The 16,881-nt window shown below is 39.9% G+C and overlaps 1 protein-coding gene across 4 annotated transcripts in view; it reads left to right on the forward strand.

Moving 5' to 3' along the window:
- LOC308387672 (glutamate receptor 1-like) overlaps nt 1-16,881 on the forward strand; it is a 108,869-nt gene that overhangs the window by 77,834 nt on the left and 14,154 nt on the right. For 3 of the 4 annotated variants that reach the window (XM_080867884.1, XM_080867886.1, XM_080867885.1), the window contains 4 exons: nt 29-170; nt 7,649-7,847; nt 7,958-8,205; nt 16,496-16,610. In XM_080867884.1, coding sequence (XP_080724010.1) covers nt 29-170; nt 7,649-7,847; nt 7,958-8,205; nt 16,496-16,610 — 704 coding nt within the window. Of the gene's footprint in view, nt 1-28; nt 171-7,648; nt 7,848-7,957; nt 8,206-14,605; nt 14,721-16,495; nt 16,611-16,881 lie in introns of all 4 variants that reach the window. The other variant, XM_080867887.1, reaches the window with a different exon arrangement.

Genomic DNA, 16,881 nt, shown 5'->3' on the forward strand with positions numbered 1-16,881 from the left:
TTATATTTTTGATTGTTTCCTCTGTTAGGGTTCTCCCAGGCTCAGGGGCAGAACCAGAACCAGCAGAAGGAAAAGGAGACCCCAGAATGCACCAATGACTTTGGCATCTTTAATTCTCTGTGGTTCTCACTCGGAGCGTTTATGCAGCAGGGCTGTGACATCTCTCCCAGGTAATTACTTATCTTCTAGCGCCTTACATGCTTTTGTGAAATATTGGGGTTTTGCCATTTTGTGATGCAATGATGCAATTTTATTGTAAACCAAAATGTTCGAAACGGTTCCTGTAATTCATTTTTCTTAACTTCTGTATTACACATTTATTTTATTTTTGTTTTACTTTATTTTATGATCAGCCAAAAGGTCTCAATGATCACTGTAATTTTAATTTCACTTATTAATTAGGTATCCCACACGGGAGCAGTTTGTGTCTGTTTTACTGGAGCAACTTTACTATTTTTCTGGTGTCAGTGGAGAGTGCAACGTTTTTAAGAATTAAAAATTGAAACGAACCAAACAAAGACGTTCTGTGAAATCTGTATGAGTGCTGTTACAGAGGACCTCGCAAACACGAGAACACACACGCAGCTTTATGATACACTCTCAGCTGCATTATTGATGCACACATGTATCATGAAATGCGGCCGATTCTGTGTGACATGCTGCCGGGTTTGTTGTATGTTACCGCTGCATTAAGGCCTGAGGCTCTTTCTATTTTGGATCTGCTACAGTCTGTGCGCTTGTGCGTGTCCTCATATGTATGTAAGTGTGTCACTGTGTGTGTATTTTGAACCATTACAGTGATTGTCTTCCTCATGATCCCTAAGCCAGATTTCATGAGATGTTATCTGTATGTTGCATACAGATAACATCTTATACATGTTGTATAAGAAGGCAGTTATAGTCGCACTTTTGCCTCAATCAGACTTTTACAGTTGTGACGATTCTTCTTGGCATTACCTTTAGCATGTCTTGCTGTGTACATGGACCTATGAGAGGGCTGGACCTTTCTCACTGGATGTCCGTTAATAATACCATAATGTTACGGCCCTAGCAGGGCCTCCTCCTGAAAGTGCCTGTGTGGGCGTGTCCCACCACCTCTTCTGCCTGAGGTGCCACCTTTCCCTTTTGTGCAGCTGACTCTTGTCAGTAATCAAGGAGATTTAAGCCCAGGAAAAGGTGAGCTCTGGGCCAGAGTGCCATTAGTGTGTTTGCAGCTAGTGAGTTGTGCGTTTGGTGTATTTGCAGTTAGTGAGCTGCTCTCTCTTTTTGACTTACTTTTTACTTTATTGACCAACGCTTGAGTTTTGTTTGTTTTCCTTAAATGGTGATAGCGGCTTGTCCGTCTCCTTTAGTTGAGCTAATTCTAATAAAACTATTTAATTTAACCCTTTTGCCTCCTTGACTCCTTTTTCTGACCTGGACACTTCTTGTTACTTCCCCCTCATTGCCTGGACCCTTTTAGGGGAACGTAACAAGTGGGGGCTCGCCCGGGATCTTTGAAAAGGGAGTTTCAAGTTGGATTTGGTTTTGATTATCTTGCTTTGTCACCTTTTGAGAACCACAACTTCCCAGTTAAGTTAGGTGAGTGTCCAGCTGAGCTTTTTAAGTTTTTCCGTTGGGCACTCTTTTATTATTTTGCCTTTCTTATTTTTGGAGTAATCCTGGGTGGGGATTAGTTCCCTGTTGGGGGTAGGCAATTCAGGGCTACGTACCAGTATATGTGTGGGTAATTGTGCTGTTCTAGGACCAGTTCTGTTCTGGATCCAGGCTGCCAATGAAATCCTGTGGTTGACAATCATCTTAACAGCGCCCCTAATGAGTTATTTTGCCTTACTTAATTCAAGCCTCTGTCTAAATGAATGGTTAGAGAGTCATAACATTCATTTTAGTGGTCATGGGAATCTTAAATCGCCAGTCATACCTGATGCTTTAAAATAGTTGCTGACATTTCTCAAAATAAATTTAAGGAATAGCTTTCTCCTTCTGTTGTTCATATTACATTTGGTCATGTTTCATCCACCCATCTTTTGCTTCTTGGATTGGATTCTATGGATTGTGGAGGCAGCAGTCTAAGCAAACATGCCAAGACCTTTAATTCCCTAAGAAGTTGAGAGATATAATTTTGGTTTGCACAGGGGCCTCTTCCCAATGGAGATTTCCAAGCAGATGCTCAAACCACTTGAACGGACTCCTGTTGATGTAGAGGACTGGTAGCCCTTCTCTAACGACTTCCCAAATAGCCAAGCTCCTCATCTCCATGGGAGAGAGAAAGCTAACTTCTGCTTGTACAGGGAGTGCAGAATTATTAGGCAAGTTGTATTTTTGAGGAATAATTTTATTATTGAACAACAACCATGTTCTCAATGAACCCAAAAAACTCATTAATATCAAAGCTGAATGTTTTTGGAAGTAGTTTTTAGTTTGTTTTTAGCTTTAGCTATTTTAGGGGGATATCTGTGTGTGCAGGTGACTATTACTGTGCATAATTATTAGGCAACTTAACAACAAACAAATATATACCCATTTCAATTATTTATTTTTACCAGTGAAACCAATATAACATCTCCACATTCACAAATATACATTTCTGACATTCAAAAACAAATCAGCAACCAATATAGCCACCTTTCTTTGCAAGGACACTCAAAAGCCTGCCATCCATGGATTCTGTCAGTGTTTTGATCTGTTCACCATCAACATTGCGTGCAGCAGCAACCACAGCCTCCCAGACACTGTTCAGAGAGGTGTACTGTTTTCCCTCCTTGTAAATCTCACATTTGATGATGGACCACAGGTTCTCAATGGGGTTCAGATCAGGTGAACAAGGTGGCCATGTCATTAGTTTTTCTTCTTTTATACCCTTTCTTGCAGCCACGCTGTGGAGTACTTGGACGCGTGTGATGGAGCATTGTCCTGCATGGAAATCATGTTTTTCTTGAAGGATGCAGACTTCTTCCTGTACCACTGCTTGAAGAAGGTGTCTTCCAGAAACTGGCAGTAGGACTGGGAGTTGAGCTTGACTCCATCCTCAACCCAAAAAGGCCCCACAAGCTCATCTTTGATGATACCAGCCCAAACCAGTACTCCACCTCCACCTTGCTGGCGTCTGAGTCGGGCTGGAGCTCTCTGCCCTTTACCAATCCAGCCACGGGCCCATCCATCTGGCCCATCAAGACTCACTCTCATTTCATCAGTCCATAAAACCTTAGAAAAACCAGTCTTGAGATATTTCTTGGCCCAGTCTTGACGTTTCAGCTTGTGTGTCTTGTTCAGTGGTGGTCGTCTTTCAGCCTTTCTTACCTTGGCCATGTCTCTGAGTATTGCACACCTTGTGCTTTTGGGCACTCCAGTGATGTTGCAGCTCTGAAATATGGCCAAACTGGTGGCAAGTGGCATCTTGGCAGCTGCACGCTTGACTTTTCTCAGTTCATGGGCAGTTATTTTGCGCCTTGGTTTTTCCACACGCTTCTTGCGACCCTGTTGACTATTTTGCCAAAGGAAAGGACGTTGCCTAATAATTATGCACACCTGATATAGGGTGTTGATGTCATTAGACTACACCCCTTCTCATTACAGAGATGCACATCACCTAATATGCTTAATTGGTAGTAGGCTTTCGAGCCTATACAGCTTGGAGTAAGACAACATGCATGAAGAGGATGATGTGGACAAAATACTCATTTGCCTAATAATTCTGCACTCCCTGTATATGCAGTATTATTTTGAATATTAAGTCTCAGTCTGTGACTATTGGTGAGGGTGGGAATGTAGACTGACCGGTAAATCAACAACTTTGCTTTTACAATCAGCTTGCTCTTTACCACAACAGAAAGGCATCTCTCAGTCTCCCGTTCCTCTCTCCCCTCATTCATGAACAATTTTCTGAGGTGCTTAAACTGATTTGTTCTGAAACTGATCCTTGATCTCGAGTAGACACTGGAGAAGCTAATTCTCATTCCTGCTGCTCTACACTCTGCTCACCTGTGCCAGCGTGAGCTGCAGATCACCACCAGATGACACCAACAGAACCACATCATCTGCAAAAAATAGATAGGTGACTCTAAGGACCCGTCCTCCTGGCTATGACTGTCCCAAAAAATAATGGACAGAATTAATATTAAAGGAAAACCCTGGCACAAACCTAATGATGATGTAGCTCTTAGTACGGTTGCAACAATGGGCCAGGTACTGCTTACTTCTCAAGGAGTAAGCAGGCCTGCGGTCCTGGTCCACATGCCTTTGAACCTTCTGCTTGTGTTGTCAGCATGAGTTAGTTTTTGTCATCTGACCCATGCAAATATCTCCAGGTCTCAGATTGCCACTGATTCACTATTGATGACTCAGCTTATGAACTGAAATGTGTGAACCTCTTCCCTCCTCTTTTTCATGTCTGTTTCATTAAGGTGATGCATGCCAGAGTTACACAGAGAGAGAAAACATCTGACCTGCATTTTTATGCCAGACTGTCATCTGTGATGCAAGTGTTGAAGCTAGAGTATTTGTTTGCATGTCAGCATCTGTTTAACTCTGACAGTCAAGTTATGTTTTACACACAGCTCTTAAATGCTGACTTTTGATCCCAGCTATGAGTCATGAATATGCAGAGACAGATACTATTTGAAAGAAGCTTTATAAATATAAAACACATGGACAGATAAATTAGAACAGGCATTCCATCTGGTGGCACTTATGCTCCAGGGGTTTGTTTCCAATTTTCTAGAGGTACATACTATTGGTTAAAGAAGAAAAAGTTTGTGCAGAGACCGTTTTAACTGTCGTGATTGAGAATGCATAAACATGCATAAACACACTCACCAGCTCGTTAACACAAATGTCTAATCAGCCAGTCACATGAGAGCAACTGGGTGCATTTAGATATGTAGACATGGTCAAAACAGCCTGCTGAAGTTCAAACTGTACAGAATGAGGATGGAAGGTTTTCTAAGTAACTTTGAGGATGGCAGGGTCTCAAACTCAAACTAGGTTCTTGAAAACAGCAAATTCATTTCAGAAGGACCCCAGAGGCAGTAGAGCTCAATTCATGAGAACATGAGAATTGTATCATGGATGTCCAGCCTACAAATCTACTGCAGCTGTGTGATGGTATCATGTCAATATGGACCCAAATCACTGTGGCCAAAAAGCCAAAAGCAGATCAACCGGGTACTAGTATGGGTGTTACATAACACTAGAGAGATAAATAAAATAAACAACAACAAAAAAGACTAAAATGCACTCCCAAATATTGGAAAAATGTCAATATTCAGTAGGTGGATTACTTAAAAGTGACTGGGTCTTTGTAGTAACTACAAGTTTCCTAATCCCAGACTCTATAGTACATTCTGTATATGATTATAATTGCTATTAATTATTATTAATTATTATGCTATTAAATATTTACTGGGAGCTTTCTCATATTTGTTTTATACATGTTTTATCAAAACATCTAGGAGCATGTTCTTCAGTTTTGATGAATTGCATTCTGCAGATGGCTTGTAATGTAGTAATGTAATGTAGCCACCAGGCCCTGGTAAAAACTAGAGAAAATATATGTTTCTGACAAGAAATAGCTACATAAACTCTGTTTTCTATACTTTAATAACTTTAAAAAATGATGGCCATTCTCACCAGAAGCATGTATGGTTTGCAGGAACAATCACATGTAAACAGGCTTTTGTGTACACAGGCTGATGAGAAAGAGTCTGGCTTAATTTTTCTGCTAAATGCATCAGACAAGCATCAACTATCATCCGCTAATGATTGAACTGATCTTTACCTTTGGGATTTGAAAGGTTCAGAATATATTAAAGTGCAATTTATTTTGTGTTTTTAACCTGGTCTGGTTCGGTAAAGGATTGGGACAAGAGCTTTTATGCCATATGGTCTTTTTTTTGTTTAGCTACAACCAATGTTGTTCTCTCTAATGTTTCATGTGTCTGAGCGAACACACAAACTCCCTGAGCGTCCCTTGGACCACTGTGAGCGACAGCAGACGTGTGCACTGTGGTCACGCCAGCATCCAATCCATCCAAGTTACATGGTTCATTAAAATAATCAAATTACAGCATTTATGTTAGACTACTTTTAATTAACTGCTTTAGCCCACTTACAATGACAATTTTAAAAAATCTTGTTCATGACCTGTGTAGCATGTTAACACTATTGGAAGTAAAAATAACTTGAACTCCAATTTTGAAAACACAACTGTAGTGTCTGTAACTATGTCTGGAAAATACAGTAAATAATGACCAATGTTGGGCAATTAATTATATAGTTACTTCTTCAAAAAAGTAACTGAGTTTTGCAAACAAAGTTTTTTGCAGCTGTTTACCTAAAAATACAGCCAAGACGTTTTTTTAAACAAACATTTCAAACTATTTGCAGAACAATCAGCTGTTCTGCATCAAATCTGATGCCACACAAACTATTTGTGCCGCTCCAAAAAAATCCAAAAAATAATTTCTGTCCACTATGAGATGGAGAACAACAGCCTGATACCTGCAGGCCTGACAGCAGCAGATGTATCACTGCTGTAACACCTGTAACACTCAGCAGGCGCCTCATTGTTCTGACACACACAACAACACTATTGACTACACTACACACTAACTACACACTAACTACACACTAACTACACAAGATTTGCGCTAAACATCGCAAATCTCTCACATCTCAAAACTCCGCCGTCACTCCTAAAACTTCCCCCTTCCTAAACAACTAAATGCCATGTTGCCATATCATTTTTTGATTGGTCCACATGGTACATTTTTTGACCAATAGGAAAGGCTGGGTTTTTTTTGGTGTTGTCTTTGTTCACATGCTTTCGAGCGTTTTCCTTATAAAACACATTTTATACCGTTTCTTCCAGCAGTAAATATAAACAACGACAGTATTCAGGAAGAAAAACAAACATTGCAGATATTTTATCATAACTCTGGTTTTACGTGGCCGATCAACACAATTTAAAAACTGCTATAAAGTCCACACTTTTTCCATCAGTTGTTCCGTCTGTCCTGCTCACGTCTCCAATGGTTGTACACGTTGTCATTAACGTGGCTTCACTCCACATCAGCCGCTTTGCTCGCTAAAACACCGGCGTCGGCACATAAGGACGCTGTCATAGCCTGTCAATGACGTTGATCAGCTGCGTATATACGAATGTGAATCGCATCATTGGCTGGACTATGGGATAAGGTGGCATCATTCTAATCCTACACGGGAGCAGCCAGTCACTGACTAACACTGCAAAACAGAATTGTTAAAGTTTTTATTTTAATTTCATTTCAGGTTAGATTTTTTTTTTTTTTTTGTGCGCAACGCAGATTTTTTTCTGCGCAGAGACGTGCCAGCAATTGCTATTGATAATGTTATTAGGAGACACCATTTGTGTATCATCTACATAACTGAAATAATTTGTTATAACAGATTTGGAAAACAGAGTGAGGTGGAAGCAGAATCACTTATTATTGCATTTTCTGAAAATTCAATGAATAGTCGGCTTTGTTCCTGGTTCAGTCACAGTGAATATAATTGAAGAAAATGGGAAGGACGCTGAAATATCCCCAGTACACCCCTTTAACCCTGCCTGCTGTGCCTGAAATGGAAAATTTATCTTCCTTGCTCTTCTTCCCCTTCTTGTCTTCTCCAGGTCTCTCTCAGGTCGAATTGTCGGAGGAGTTTGGTGGTTTTTCACCCTCATCATCATCTCTTCCTACACAGCCAACCTGGCAGCCTTCCTCACCGTAGAGAGGATGGTGTCCCCCATAGAGAGTGCAGAGGACCTGGCCAAGCAAACAGAGATTGCCTATGGTACCTTGGATGGAGGCTCCACTAAAGAATTCTTCAGGGTGGGGGCACATTTCTAGAAGTGCAGACGTTGTAGTCAAGGCAGCAGTCTGAGAAGGAATGTTTTTCTACAAGCACAATAACACATAGATATTCTCTGCTCCTCCACCAGCGGTCAAAGATTGCAGTGTTCGAGAAGATGTGGTCGTACATGCGGAGTGCAGACCCATCGGTCTTCGTCAAGAGCACTAGTGAAGGCGTGATACGGGTCAGAAAGTCAAAAGGGAAATATGCTTACCTGCTGGAGTCCTCCATGAATGAGTACATCGAGCAGAGGAAGCCCTGTGACACCATGAAAGTAGGAGGCAACCTGGACTCTAAAGGCTATGGAGTGGCCACGCCTAAAGGATCCCCCCTCAGGTAGACTCTGAATCTCCAGATAGAGGATAGTCTGTGTGGGACTAATGTCGGTGTCTTGTTCTGTCTGCTTTTTTTGTGGGGAAATTAGGTCACTGCATGCAAACGTATCACACTGGGGTGTATTTTTAAAAACATTATATATCATGGTCTCATAATATTGGAATGTAGTAAATACAAATTACAACTATTAAAAACTTTCAGCCAGTCTTTCCAGCGCTCTCTGGTGTGTGGATGCCGGCATGTCTAGTTCCTCTGGGAAAAATAAAAAGGGCAGGAAAGCTGAAGTTTGCATTAAAGTTTTGTTTTATAGCTAAAATAATTTAGTTAGCAGGGCTGCTTTTGTCTGATTGTCACAATAATAGACAATTTTGTCAAAGTCTTATAGAATTATAAGCAAAACCCACTAAGTGTATCAGAGGTGGAAGAACTTGGAAGATGTCCACTAAAGGATCTATTTATAGTTTGCTGACTGGCTATAAGCACAATAGATTTTTCTGTGACAGTTTCTCAGTTTGGAGCTACTTTTAATTAGTTTGTATAAAGTGAGCTACTTATCAAGAGTTCAGCCCTGCTTAGAGGGTCACAAGATTAATCTGAGGGATTGTGAAATGATTAATTGGAGAGTAAAGAACTTTTACCTTCTGCTTGTGTTGTGAATCACTGGATAATTTATCCTCTTTGAACGTCGCATGGCTATTTAAATGAAACAATGCAAGCAGAAGAATAGCTTCTTCATGGAACAACTTTCATATATCTTATGTTATTGTCTTTGGGTCACAAGCTTAAAAGCTTGGGAGCTTCTGCTTCAATCTTCGTAATGTATTAATTTTACAAGCTTGTGATACACATAGTGGGACTGAAATGTCAATGTTTGACTCTGAAGTATGGCTAAGTAGAAGTTTTACAGAAGAGGGAAATAAAAATAAATGGCTATATTGGTGTTATATAATCAGTGGAATTACTTTATAATTTACTCTTAGGAACTGAGACTGAGGAGACTTGGGGACAAAATGACCTCTGCACAGCACAGAGTGCTGTTTCAAACTCATCAACCTGGATGCTGTTTTTGCAGAAACCTGATGACTGGCTGGCATTCACAGAGCAGATCCAGGTGTTTAGACATGAAAATTAAATGTCAAAATTGGTATTCATGATTGGAACATGAAAACTAGTCTAACCCCAGAGAACAGCTTTTTAGACTTTTAGACTTGTTTACTGTCTGTCTGTGTGTGTCTGTGTGTCTGTCTGTCTCTTAATCTGTCTTTTTGTCTGTCTTGTCTCTCTCTTTTTGTTTGTCTTTGTCAGTATCTGTGTTTGTCTGCCTGATGCTGCCCTGTCGGCCTTTTTGCTGTCTGTTGTCATTTGTTATGCCCGTCCGACTGCCTACCTGCCCGTCTTTGCTTCTACATTCACCAGAATCCTGACATCTAAAGTAACATCCTAATGAATCTCATTCTGTGTCTGTCAATCAGTCTTTGAGCTTTGCTGCTGTCAGGTAAAACGCTGCTTTAAGATAAACACTTCGATGAACCTCATTCATGTTTATTTATCAGATATGGCAGTTTGCTGACGATCACTGAAGTAAATAAGGATTATTCTGGAACTGAAGTCTCATATTGAACTATGAACAGTTTAAAGTTTTGCATTTGGTTTGGATTGTCTCTCCCTTACAAACCAGTATTCTTACACTTAAAAGTTTTCCATGACGTCCACTAGAAAGCAAGATCCTTGCATGATGTAAGTCGTATTATTCCTGTAAGACTGTAGAGTTCCCATGCTTGAAAAATAGGCCTGTGTATAAGAGTAGAAAAGTGCTATTAAAGAATTACTCCATTTACTCTTTAGCATCATGCAGGGAGTCACATACATTCTAGTCTCTGACGTTTGTCACCCCCACTAGCATCCGTCCTGCTAAAGGGTGGAATTCCTGTGTATCAAGGGCATTGCTCCCATTACAGTGTGTGAGGCGTATCACTCCTGTTGCAGACCAGTATTTCTGAGCATGAAGAGCCATACTCACATCAGACATGGCTGCTCCTAGAGCTGGCCTTCCTCACTTTCATTACAGACTGTCAGGAGTGTCACTTCCACTGCAAAGCATGATGTAAGGTGTAGCAATCAGGGAGGACATCATCACTCCTGTCAGAGAGTGGTCTTTGTAGGCTTGAGGTTTGTCAGTCCTGCAGATAAGCATAATTCCTGTAGATGAAGAGCATCACATCTATTAGAAATTAGGGCTGTGGTGATTCTTCTGTTCTGGGCAATGGGATTCCCATCCATAAGGAGCATCACTGCCTAATTTTGTGATAGAAATCAAAATATTCCCTCCCCCAGTGATCTGGGTCCCAGATGTGAGGTTTTATCACTCCTGTATTACAGTGAGATTACTGTTGCTAGAGAGCAGAGTCCCAGATGTGTTTTGTGTAATTCCCATAGGAGAGCTGGGTCCCCAGGCACAAGGAGTATCACTGAAAGAGACCCAAGTGACGTGTGCTGTTTGAACTGCAAGATGGTGTCACTACTGTAGGACAGCAGGGCTACAGCTGTGAGGCTGATTGGAGTAAAGAATACATAAATACATAAATAGGAAAACAAGCAATACTCTTGAACAAATGAGCCCAACCTGACATGTAAAATTTTAATGAATTTTTTCCCATATAAATGTTACATTTGATAACAGATGAGTTGCTGGTTTAGAGCCATTTAAGGTGAATTGAAAAACATGGCTTTTGTCCACAGAAGAGGAAAACAAAACAGAAATTGAGCTGAAAAATATAACCTGAGGTGGAGTTGGTGAGTTTTAATTATACCTGACAGCAGCATAAAGTCACGTTCTTCCTTTTTCTTTGTTTCATACATGAATGAACTCAGTCCATGTTTTTATCAGATGTTCAGTGAAAGAACCTCTTGTTCTCATTCTCTCTGCTTCATGTCAGCAATTTACGGCCAACCCAGAGTCAGAGAAAGGCAGACGAACTAGAAGAACAAAGACTGCACCATGTGGAATGTGATATTTTTTTCCCTTTGAGTTTTGAATCTATTTAATCCCTGAAAATAATCTGTGTGTATGATCCGACTCAATCAATCGATGGATCAATAAGTCACTTTGAAATGCAGCTTTCATAGAGAAGGTGGTATGTATTTACCTCTGCTCCCTGCTGTAGATGCAGGAAGCACCAAATCAACATTTTTTTTAAAAAAATATAAAGGGTTGAGTTTTTGTCATCAGTTGCTTAGCAACACAGTTGTGTTAAACCCATTGAATGCTGAGCATATTGTATAATCAACTTTACACATCAAAAAGATGAGCTCTTGAGTTCTCTGTGAGCAGTCTCTCTCTCTCTCTCTGGGTTGACCGGCTCTTAGTACGAACAGATGACAATAAAAAAATCATCAGTCGACTTCATTCAATCTGCTTTCTGCTCATCATCCTTCTGCTGTTTCCCAGCCACTGTTTCTGAGCCTTAACCATGACTGTGTTTCTGCAAGATTTGTTCCAAATGACATTCTCACAGTTTTCACAGAATCTGGTTGATAGGATTCAAACAAATGGTAGTTTTTTGTGCCAAAATGGTGATTTTCTACAATAAAGTGCCACGGGGATGATGGGTTTTTGTAGGCTGACTTGGAAGTGAGCGTCACCCTGATTCCTTTGCTAAAAAGCAAAACAGATTTTGATTTTTGAGTTAGACTATTAAATAAGCTCTGTGGGAAATAAAAGTTTTGGATACTTACACATTTTGGTGGGCATAATGAGGTCCATAGGCTTCAAAGACTTAAAGTAAAACCTTCAAAATTTATGAAATGAATATTTACTTATGTACTTGATGTTATAGAACAAAACATAAAAATCTCTGAAGTTCATATCAACCACAGTCCCATTTAAAAATCCTGCTGACTGCGACAAGGGAATTGGAAGTGCACAAATACTAACTCATTTCTGGATTGTAGGACTGGCTTCTTTGATATCCCAACTGAGATAATCCTGAACAATTAGGAATACCACCAATCTGACCAAACATAGCTGTGTGTAGACATGAAATGTAATTTAGCAGGAATCTTCTCAGTGTGAACTCAAGCATCACTTCTGTGAACAGTTACGCTGGGTTCAGACTTTTTGATTTTGTTCTGACCACATCAGAATAAAAGATAAACTTTGTTCTGGCCACTGGGAATGATGAGACCATACCAAATAGAGAGGTTAAAACCTCGAAAAAATACATACATTTTCCTGAAAACATTTGAGGGGAGGAGTAAATATGTATTCATTTAGATAGTCCACAGCTAGTTTTCAGCTTTGCACAGCTAGCTCCACAAGTCATTAATTAGCAGAATGGGTAGCTCCTGTGGACACACACCATTACTCAAGACATACAGCTATCAGCACTTCCTTCCATTATGCACGCCTTGAAAGTAAGGTAGCATTCATGATCCGGAAACAATGTTTAGTCTGTTTCAGTCATGAAAAGCAACGATTTTTCAAAATAAAAAACGAATATTCTCTAGTCTGAACCCAGCGTAAGTGATTCTCCTGATATGTCAAATTTGTAAAATTACTATTTTCAGCATCTGATTCACAAACATTTTTAATCTGAATTTAATCTGAGTTTTTTCACACTGAATTTATACAGATCTTTTTTTAAATTAAATTATGCACTTTAGAACAAAACTCTTCTGCTGCTTTCACACTCATCACATCATCTGTTATTGACATTTCAAACTGAATTACTGCTGCTCATTGATCATTTTATTGATTTACCATGTACCGTTCAACATCATCTGCTGCCTTCTGCCACACTATAGTTTTGATCATTTATGGTATGTAAAGGGGAACAACAAGGACATGTACAATGTCACAAAATTTATATTTAAAAGACATTTACCCTTTAATTTGAACTGATTTACACCTGAATACTTGACTGGTGTTCCGCCTTTATTTATCAGGTATTGACTAGAAGTAAATGCAAGTGGCGCTTTGCTGCACAGTAGTAAAATGGAATCATTTTCTGTTTTTTCGACCCAGACAATATTAAAGTGCAGTTTACCTTTCCTTTGGTTTTGAGAAACTTGTCATTCTGCTACAACTAATGGCTGAGTTTAACACAATCCACTGAAGCAATTGTTGAATGAGTGAATCAAGCCAGCCATTTACAAGTCAGAGCCAAGAATGAGCTATAGACAATGCAAATTAAACCGAGAAGCTGATGCCATATTGGCATCGGCGTGGTGCCATTGTTTCATAAAATAATGAATGCAGTGATTAGCCTTGTTTTGGAGGATTGGGATCCAACCAGTGAGACCATTGTCAACATATGCTACCACTGAAAAGATGCTCACAAACAGGAATTTTTACCAGTTTTACTTATAATTAGAGACAGAAATTAAAGTGTTTGTCAAACATTTACTATTGATTGTTATTTACTTTAAAAGTCTAAATGATTCTTGTATTATAGACCACCGCACTGATATTCCATTCAGTATTGCATACTTATTTATGACATTTAATTCAATTCAGTTTTATTTATACAGCACCAAATCACAACTACAGTGCCCTCAAGGCGCTTTGTAATAATAATAATAATAATAATAATAATGGATTGCATTTATATAGCGCTTTTCAAGGAACCCAAAGCACTTTTACAATTCCACTATTCATTCACTCTCACATTCACACACTGGTGGAGGCAGCTACAGTTGTAGCCACAGCTGCCCTTTATATTGTAAGATGGACCCTACAATAATACATACAGAGAAAAACCTAACAATCATATGACCCCCTATGAGCGAGCACTTTGGCGACAGTGGGAAGGAAAAACTCCCTTTTAACAGGAAGAAACCTCCAGCAGAACCAGGCTCAGGGAGGGGCGGGGCCATCTACTGTGACCGGTTGTGGTGAGAGAAGGAAAACAGGATAAAAACATGCTGTGGAAGAGAGACAGAGGTTATTAACTAATTACATTTAAATGGGCATCACACCTTTAATTGAGTTTGACAACGGTGTTTCTCCATTTAAAGACCACAGTGTTCGGAGATTCAAAAGAGACTGCATGAGTCCTGTAAAGTAGACAGACAGACAGTCACTAGTGTGCATTACCTGAAGATTTTCCCAGTTCAGAAAATTTGATTTAAAAAAAATGATGGCATTTTTCTCTAACTGTAAGTATTTGGTCTACTTGCATTGTAATGTTCACAATGCAGGAGGAAGATGCAGGAAAACAGCATGTTACAAGGTCTGGGCTGAATAGCAGTGAATCTGTTGTTTTTATGTACCATTCATTAATAATATCATGCCTGTCATAGGTACACATGTGTATTAATGTTGCTATCTTCACTGTGGCAGTCGTCTGTTCATTAACACCAGGTTCCCTTTTATCCCTTATTGTTACTATCATCCCCGTAGAAACCCTGTTAACTTGGCAGTGTTAAAACTGAACGAGCAGGGCCTGTTGGACAAATTGAAAAACAGATGGTGGTATGACAAGGGAGAGTGCGGCACCGGGGGAGGGGACTCCAAGGTCAGATCACCGTAACCCCAACGGGTAACGACAGGCAATGGCACACCAGGGTAACCGGCAATAACCCAGAATTCGCTACCTAACTAAAACACTCCGGATGGCACCAATGAAATGCTACAGGAACCTTCTATTTGGTGTCTTTCTCAGAAAATTATTACAGATAAGTAGGAGGTGATAGAGCCATCAAAACTGTGACCTTCTTTGTCAAAGACATTTTTGAATTCTTACTTTCTGATCGATGGGGTATTTTACAAAAGAAAATCTTTCAGTACTAAAAGACTAACATCCACCTTACTTTCAGTACTTTTTAGTACTTTTAGTCGTGTAGAAGGAAGATGGTGATTTTCTCCAGGTTTACACAGTGACAGAAAGGTTTTCGACCCTGGACTTGAACAAAAGAAGTGACTTGGGCAACCAGAGACTGGACCAGTGACCAGCCTTGAGAAACAATGAACCCAGCCACTTTATAGGTGAATGGGGCTTTAGAACCCTTTGGGAAACTCAGGTTGTCTACCTGCATTTATACCAGAGGAACCAGCAAAACTTGATTTACATATTTAAAGTCTAGGAGTTGATTGCTTAAATACTGTAGTCTTTCATAGTACTATAGGACATTTATCTGTAAATTTATTTACAAAAGTAAAAGATTGGTGAAATACGTCCCAACCGTCTGTCTTAGGTGTTTCAAGTCTAATATGGATAAGAACAATATTTCAGAGATAGGTAGGTGGACTGTTTTACCTATATAAATATACAGCCTGACACTAAAACCAACTTTTGTGGTTCTACCTCTGGTTGCTGTGACATGTCATATGGGCAGAAGGTTGTCTGTGGCGTCAGGCAGTATATAATTAGAGTACTCAAAAGTTGCAAGGTGCGACTTCCCCAGATTCAACATGTTTATATGCCTGGTTTAGATGCTGGATTGAGTTGGGATCTAGACTTGCCTAGACAATGTCTGTCTGGGTTTCTTAAGGCTTTCTAGAGTTGTTTTTGTAGTGTGGCAGTACAGGTTGTCGGGCTGATGAAAGCAGAGGAAAGCCATTCTAGGACCCGGGGTTTCCTGGAACAACACTGAATTGTAAGACAATAAATGCCTTTTAGTGACCAAAGGTTCAAAGGTTGTGGCTGATTGGTTCAGCATACAAATCTAGTCTGTTCATGGAGTTGAAGAAAATAAATCCTGGCTAACTAGCAATGAATTGATAAGTACTAAACCTACTTAATAAAATACCCCTTCAGTCAGTTTTGTCAGTTCAATTTTATTCCAGAAAAAGTTAGCTGTTCAGCCTTCCTTGCCTAGAGACTACAGTTTATAGTATGCAGTCTGTTTTTTTAGACAGCTTATGACGCATTCTTTCTCAGAAAACCCAAAGTTCCCGGAGTGTTTTCAGCCCTTGCCGGTTACCCAAAGTGATATAGTAATACACATCTCGCACGTAGGGAGTCAGGCTAAACCAAGCTAGATGGAGTATTAATGCATATCACTTTGATGCTGACATTTTCCAGAGTTTTCCGTGTGATTGTGCCTGTTTTTGTTTGTTTGTTTGTTTTTCTTTCTGCTGTTTTTGAGGTGTTTTCTGTAGTGTTCCACAGCTACTGTACTGCTAAAGTCACTTTTGCTAAAAACGTTGCTGCCACCACCACTGCTACTGCTGTAGCTATCGCAGCCCTGTTGCTGTGCAGCTGAACAATAACATAAGATAACATGGAGGTGCATAATGTTATTTATGTTATTTCCAATTCCCCTCCCTTCCTCTTATGGTTCTTTGAAGAATCCCAGTAAACCTAGCAGTACTGAAGCTCAATGAACAAGCCGTCTTAGACAAGTTGAAAAACAGGTGGTGGTATGACAAGGGGGAGTGTGGACACAAGGACTCCGGCAGAAAGGTCAGTTCTTGAGGCCTGGTCCCAAGGTCATGTGTTGGTTAACCCCCTACACCACCCCACCCAATCCCCTCCCCCTTCCCTTATTAGTTTCTGAAACTCCAGCAGCTACACTGTAAAAACAAAAAAGTTGAGCTAATTCATATTTTTGATCCTTTATTCCACATTTTTATTGACTGGTATGCTTTGAGCTAAAAGTTACCTGGAAGAAAGTGTTTTTATAAGTGAAGGCACCGCTAATAGTCTGCAGCTAAATAGAAAGCAAATGTTTGTT

Source organism: Rhamphochromis sp. 'chilingali', assembly GCF_963969265.1.
Source record: "Rhamphochromis sp. 'chilingali' genome assembly, chromosome: 19".
Classification (NCBI taxonomy): domain Eukaryota; kingdom Metazoa; phylum Chordata; class Actinopteri; order Cichliformes; family Cichlidae; genus Rhamphochromis; species Rhamphochromis sp. 'chilingali'.